This window comes from Antrostomus carolinensis, unplaced genomic scaffold (assembly GCF_000700745.2).
Source record: "Antrostomus carolinensis isolate BGI_N321 unplaced genomic scaffold, ASM70074v2 scaffold18320, whole genome shotgun sequence".
Lineage (NCBI taxonomy): Eukaryota > Metazoa > Chordata > Aves > Caprimulgiformes > Caprimulgidae > Antrostomus > Antrostomus carolinensis.
Genome location: NW_010289281.1, coordinates 41,969 through 49,242, shown reverse-complemented (window position 1 = coordinate 49,242; position 7,274 = coordinate 41,969). Strand labels below are relative to the sequence as shown.

General features: G+C 38.7%; 1 protein-coding gene across 1 annotated transcript in view; it reads left to right on the top strand.

The window, feature by feature from the left end:
• LOC104526452 (F-actin-monooxygenase MICAL2) overlaps positions 1 to 7,274 on the top strand; it is a gene marked incomplete at its 5' end in the record, with an annotated part of 34,220 nt that overhangs the window by 2,753 nt on the left and 24,193 nt on the right. Inside the window, 7 exons of the mRNA XM_029085451.1 lie at positions 1,088 to 1,243; positions 2,197 to 2,297; positions 3,943 to 4,200; positions 5,015 to 5,130; positions 6,269 to 6,395; positions 6,598 to 6,688; positions 6,784 to 6,931. Coding sequence (XP_028941284.1) covers positions 1,088 to 1,243; positions 2,197 to 2,297; positions 3,943 to 4,200; positions 5,015 to 5,130; positions 6,269 to 6,395; positions 6,598 to 6,688; positions 6,784 to 6,931 — 997 coding nt within the window. The remainder of the gene's footprint in view (positions 1 to 1,087; positions 1,244 to 2,196; positions 2,298 to 3,942; positions 4,201 to 5,014; positions 5,131 to 6,268; positions 6,396 to 6,597; positions 6,689 to 6,783; positions 6,932 to 7,274) is intronic.

The following is a 7,274-nucleotide window of genomic DNA, read 5'->3' as shown; positions in this document are numbered from 1 at the left end:
CTGCTGAGAATTCAGACCACCTGAGCTGTCTGTCTTAGTGAGACACTGGCTAACCTGCTCACATGAACAAACCTGTTACTTAATTATATATTCCCCTTGTAGCTTTAATTATATCCATGTTAGTTTCAGTTCACTATTTCCTTTATTTATTAGCTTCATAGTTTGTCTGCTTATTCTCATATCTGCCAACCACAATATGTGTAGAGTTAATTCCTTATAATGCTCTATTAGAAATTGCCCCACACTATTGTCCAGCTGTCACCCCTAAAAGACTGTTTAAATAGTCAGGTATCAGCAAAATGAAATTATTCTTACCTCAGCTGCTTACCTCTATTGAAAAGTTAATTGTGATTGTAGTACTGGGATCTAAGGGAATGTTTGGTGCTCTGAAGATAGTTTACATACAAAAGCTGATGTTGTCATGTTAAAACTGTCTCAATTAAATAACAATAGTGTATCAAGCAGCACAGAGACAAAAATTCATTGCTGATTTATTTTTTCTTAGAAAATACATGTAGTCTCTGAGAAGTCATCTGCAGTTGGCTGAAAATACTCTAAGGACCTTCTGTCCTACTTCAGAGTTTACTTACAGATAAGGGGAGTACACAGGTGGAAAAAAACTTAAATGTGTGATTGCAAGGTTGGGGCTTAGTGGGCTTCTTTTGTGAAAAGCTAGGATGGAGCAGGAGGGCAAGTAACTTTACAGCCAATCTTGTCTTGGAAATGTAACAGTTAAGCCACTGAATATTTTTCAACAACTAGTATCTTCAAAAAACCTCATTAGCTGGTATTGTGTGGGCCTAAGCCCTGTTCTAGAGGTTTGTTTTTCATATTTCTCTGCTGCTTTTGACTGCTGATCTCCTGCATGTTTTTTCATAAGCTGCTTGCCACTTATATAAAAAAAAAAATCTTATTTGCTATGTAGCATGTTAAAAATGTTTCCTTCTATTAAATTTGATCTGCTCTATTTCCAGTCTGTTTTTCTTTAGTCATCATTTGTCCTTAACTTCTTCCCATAGTTCCCCTCCCTCCCTGAAAGTCCAATGTGAAATTTCTAGTGTTTTTAATTATTTTCTTTACTTGCCAGGTTTCAGGAGGAAGGAGTTTCGTGGAAAGCTGGCTATAGCTATCACTGCCAATTTTATAAACAGAAATACAACTGCAGAAGCTAAGGTAGAAGAAATCAGTGGTGTTGCTTTCATCTTCAATCAGAAGTTCTTCCAGGACCTTAAAGAGGAAACAGGTGGGTGCATCCTCATTGTTTCCACAACCAAATACAAAAGGCAGTACAGGAACTCTTTAGCTGCCAGGCCACCCTCCTATTCCTCTTAACATAAATTTAAATATATGTATAAAAAAAACCCAAGTGGTAAAATGCTGTTGATGTCAGAATCTTGCAGATGGAGATGTCCATTTATGGTACAGTGGGATTTTCTTTTATCATGGGCGTTACCACATCATAGCTTGTTTTAATGTTTAAATTTTTTCTCAACAAAAATGTCTGCTATGTTGAACAAATTTAGAAGAGCATTTGCAGTGCCCAGAGATTTCCCTTAAGACATGGTTTGTTTTGTTTGTATCCGTTCACATACTGAACAGCTTAAACCCTGTGAAAAAGGCTCTGCCCTTCTGGGAGGAGTTTATTCTTGCTTTTTGATGTGTAGATCTGATAAACTGAAAGAAACTAGACAGGAATCTTCCATAAATACTTAAAATACAAACTGTGAAATACATCTGTGTGAAAAGAGGTTTCAGAATAGTTGTATCCAGTGTCACTACAAGCAATTCCATTCTTGATTTTACAATTCTTAGTAGTAGTAGCAATATTAGTATTATTGAAACCAGAACTCCTAGTTATAGCCAATGCCAGAGCCCTAGCAACCTAAAAAGCACTTTGTTCCCTTGGCTTCCCTTTTCTACATCAGAAGATTGTTAAGGCTGTAGTTAACTGGCTATTCCACTGTTCCTTAAAGGGATGCAAAATAACTTTAAATTATGCTGAGACAAACTCTTGTTGGGGTAAGGCTGATCTCCTCTCATGATTTGTTTTGTTTTAGAGCATCTTGTCCACTAATGCTTCATCCCAGCTGGGGAAGTGAATGTATCCCAAGAAGGAAATACACCTGTGTTTCAATCACATGTTAGTAAATGACACAATGTGCTGTACTTCATAACAAATCCATTATCTCTTTTCAGGAATTGACCTGGAGAATATTGTTTACTATAAAGATAGCACTCATTATTTTGTGATGACAGCAAAAAAGCAGAGTCTTCTGGACAAAGGAGTGATTATTAATGTATGTAAAAATGCTGGCTAAAACCCCAGTTTATTTACTTGGCACAGAATAAGTGTGAACATCTACAAAAATGTTGTTGCATGTTATAGAGTGTGTTTATAGACTTACTAGATCACTTCATTAAAGCTCAGATCACTTAGATCTTACTCTTTTTTGTTTGTTTATTTTTTCCCTCCAGTCAGCACAAAGTTTCTGTAGAGAACTGAAAACAATACTTCCTGAATTTGTCAGTTCTGAAACTGGCTGAAATGTGATCTTGACTCACCTTGGTAATATGTGGTGTGGTCATCACACTAGAAAAAAATAAGAACCTCATGTATTTAAAGGTCAACTTAGCACAGCTATGTCCAGTTTTATCAGGCAAATAAGGAAGTGTTAAAACCTACCCCAGGCAAAATTGCACATTCTCTAAAGTGTGTGAAACATGACAGAAGGAAGCTGTAAACATAACAGAGGTACTTGTGACTTTGAGGCCTTTTTTATTTCCTCTTTTTTTTTTATTTTTCCTTCTTCTTCTGTGAGATGTGAGGGTTTATATTCTGTTGTTTCTAGAAGGTGTTTTGGCACCATTTAAATGTCTCTTCCTGGAAACGCAAGAGCAGTCAGTTTTTCTTGTAAAGTAAGACAGTGCCAAAACAGTCAAGTATAGTTTCCCTGAAGGAAGTACTTGTGGGGAGCTATCAGAAGGCTGCTTGGCTTTCTGATGGAACCTCTTAGCTCAGTGCCACTATTTCCTGTGCTGTTGGAGGACAGGGGCTCCCAGGGCAGAGCAATTGGCCTTGCCTAGCTGGGGTGGGAGAGAGGAAAGGCAGCAGCCCCCAGCAGTGTGGTGGGGAGCAGGAACTGGGCCCTGGGGTTGAGGGACTGGTGTCTGTAGGTGAGGGCAGCCCCAGGAGATCTGTGGGGAATTTGAACAAGAGGAGCAGCAGCCATGGCCCATCAGAGCTGTTTCCCTGACCTGCTCAGATCTGAGTGGAAAAAAAAACCCAAACCCTGCGACAGTCTATCTAAAATAACTGGGCTAATAGTGGTTCTGTGGTATCATCCCTGCGATTAGGGGTCTCATCCATGATTAAGCTGTAAATAGCAACTGCCTTATCACTGGCTTTAAGTAGGACAACCTGTAAAGGCAGGGTCCTTCACCACACTGGCCAAAAAATAACCCCAGCCCAAAACAGAACAAAAGAAAAGCTTCTACAACCCAAGTTTGAATGTGTTGTTACTGAGATGTTAAGTCAAACCTTCAGGCTGAGACCCACATGTTATGTCATCAGTACATTGGTATTTCTGCTCTCTTGTGGGTTCAGGTGTGGGGTGCACACATGTAAAAAAGCATTGTGGTGGTGATAACATCTTTTGATGGGGGGAAAGTAATGTTATAAAAATAACACATAGCCAAGGAACTGGGAGGCACTATAATATTCTATTGCAAATAAAATTGCTGCTTCAGTTTTGGCATAGAGAGTTCCTGTTTGTGGTAGTACAGTAACCTGTGATTGTTTCTTAATTTTTGGAGGAAATTAAAATCTCACTTGGTTCTTTATGCTGTGAGATGTGTGGTTGCCACTCATGCTATTAAACTGCAGTGTTCTGATCCAGAGAGGATAGTTGGAGTATCTAATCCTAGGTGCTTCTCTCCTTGCAGGACTATATTGATACTGAGCTGCTCCTCTGTGGGGAAAATGTGAACCAGAGCAATTTGCTGTCCTACGCCAGAGAAGCTGCTGACTTTGCAACCAATTACCAGCTGCCTTCCTTGGATTTTGCAATTAATCACTATGGGCAACCAGATGTAGCAATGTTTGATTTTACTTCCATGTATGCATCTGAAAATGCTGCACTAGTGAGAGAGAGGCACAGGCATCAACTCCTGGTGGCGCTTGTTGGAGACAGTTTGCTGGAGGTATAACTTGGAATGACTTCCAAGTAGTCTTTTTTAAAATTTATTTCCTTAATCCAGCCATTCAATCAAACAAACTGTCTTCTCTTACGTGTCCTGAAACAATGGTACCTTCTTAGGAATAGATTCCTCCCCCCCTTTCTTTTTTTATTTTTTTATGCCATAGCTTATGTCATAACTAATGCTTGGCAGGCAGTTTCTGGCTGAGATTCTGTTTTGCTTTATGCAAGTTGTATTCCTGTCTGAAAACTGTGAGCTGTGTGTCCTCAGCTTGGGTGCATGGCATAATTTTCCTGACTTCCATCACAGAGAAAAACTTGGTCCAAATTTTTATTGCAGTCTCTTTGCCTTATTATGTTCTCTTTCTGAAGTTAAAAGTTTGTTGCAACTAATATATATAATTTTTTTTTTTTAACTCATGCTGTGACAGTCTGAAGTGTTTGAAAAGACCAGTCCAAAGCAAAATTAGGAGCTGAGAAGAAAGGCATTTATTTTTTTTCCTTTCTTTCCCTTGACTGATTCTTGAGTATTGAAGGGTTTTTTCCTCAGCCTTTACCTTTTGAGGTTAAGAATTTTGTTTTTAAATGTAGAAGTTTAAAAAAACCAAAAAGCTAAAGCAGTCTTTTTCATTACCTAAGACTTTGAGGGCAGAAAACGACTAAAAACTTACAAGAGTTGCCTGTGTTGTATTTTAACTCTTTCTGGGTTACTTTTCTAAGACAGTATGAAACCCTAGACTCTATATTGACATTGCAAGCTACTTTTGTAATAAGACCTTAAGAAATAAAAGGAATTAAAATGTAAATGCTTCTTATAGCCCTTCTGGCCTATGGGTACTGGCTGTGCAAGAGGCTTCTTAGCTGCTTTTGATACTTCATGGATGGTGCGGAGCTGGGCTCAAGGAAAACCCCCACTAGAAATCCTTGCTGAACGGTGAGTGCTGCTTTTGTTTTCTCCATTGTGTTCAGTGTTTTAAAGAGTTGTGGTAATGGTAGAATGCAGTGGAAGACAGAATGCCAACAGGAGAAATGTTCTTCTGCACTGGAATGGCATTAGATTAAAATTACCCATTCCTTTAGGTTACTGAACAATTTACAATAGCAAGTAGGCTGTTGCTCTATAAACTTCTGCACACTAATACAGAGATCCAGCACTGTGCATGACATGGTTTAAATCACTAATTTAAGTTGCTAATGAATAGAAATAAATGTGATCCTTAGGGAAATAAAACAAAGATACCTTGTGTCAAAGGACTAACCCTTCAACCATCTCAGCACCTGTTTTTTTAAATTAAAAAAAAAAAAATCCTGAAACAAGTCTAAACACTTTTAACGCTCACAGCTTTCATAGTTGGTATCTGTGATTTTAACTCTGCATTTTAGCTTAGTAGCCCTGATGCCCCAATCCTGCTGTCACCGTGGTCTGTCTGATGGTTGAAGTTGCTGACTTTGGTCCTGATGGCAACTACCATGCTCCGCTACAGCTGCTCAGGCTGTTTCAAGGGCATATACATAGAAATAGTCATCTTTGTGGTAACACAACTAAAAGCATTACTAAATACAGTGCTTTGAGAAGTTTTAAGACAGAAAACTGTGGGATGACTCAAATGCGGCATAGTCCCAAGTGGAAAATTGAACAGCATAATAAAAAAGGCTGTGGTGGTTATAGGAACTGGAGAATGATGGGATTTAGTGCTGTTATGTGGTAAAGAAGTTACTCCTTGGGTGGAGGTTAAAGCAAAACCAGTTGACTGATGACTGAATGATGTAACCTCTTTCTTTTTTTTTTTTTCTTCCTTTCTTCTTCTTTTTCTTGCTCACTTCTTGCCTCAGGAAAATATGGGCATAAGTTCTAAGAGTCTGTCTTTTTGTTGTCCTTTTTCTGTCTGGCATCCTTCTCCTGATGAGCTGGGGTAAGAAATGGGTTGGATGCATTTTGCATTTAGTGCACAACGCTTGTCCTGGCAGAATCAAAATGAGGTGCAGGTACCTGCAAAAAAACCCAACAAACCTCTTTATATAAATAAATATTTATTTAAATTAATATCTCTTGCATTTTTTTTGTCTATAAGAGAGAGCATTTATCGACTCTTGCCTCAGACTACCCCTGAAAATATTAACAAGAACTTTGATCAGTATACCATTGATCCGGGAACAAGATACCCGAACTTGAACTCAAGCTGTGTTCGACCTCACCAGGTCAGTACTTAAAAGGCTTGCTTGTGAAATCACAGTTCATTTTTTGTCCAGGAGAAGTGGGGCCACAAGTAGTGCATAAACAAAATTTTCGAGAGACTCTTTAATTTAGATCCAGCTGTTGATAAAGTTAACCTAGAAAGAAATTTTTTTTTTTCTCTCCAAGCAATTCTAACATTTTGCTGCCAATCACTTTTACTTGTAGGTGAGACAGTTATATGTTACCAATGAGTTACAACAATGTCCTCTTGAAAGAGTAAGCTCCATTAGAAGATCGGTGAATCTCTCAAGACGTGGTATGTGATATCTCATGTTTGCTGTGGATTAATATTTAGAGCCTTCTAAGCGTACAAAAACTGATCAAAATGTTTGCTCTCCACTGTAACCGCAGAATCAGATATTCGACCTAACAAGCTTTTGACTTGGTGTCAGAAACAGACAGAAGGGTACCGTAACGTTAACGTCACAGACCTAACTACCTCCTGGAAAAGTGGCCTTGCATTGTGTGCAATTATCCATCGCTTCAGACCTGACCTCATGTAAGTGACCTCTGTAGATCTTGTTGAGCATAGGATATATTAAGCATTTACCAAAGTATAGTGTAAGACCAACCAGAACAACACTGATACTCTACAGTCCCCTTCTAATGCTGTTTTTTGCAAGGAGGTGCATACCACCACCAAGGTTTGGGGGTTGGGGAGGGTGGGGTTGGTTTTGCTTTGTTTTTTCTCTATATCCTTGCATGCTATTTAAAATGAAATATATATGCTTTCAAAGAGCTAGGAAGGCTTTGAACCTTATGACTTATGATCATGCTTGTGGGAGTCACATGGCTATTTAAAACAAAAATTGCAGTGCTTAGAGAATGTGAGAGTTGCATTC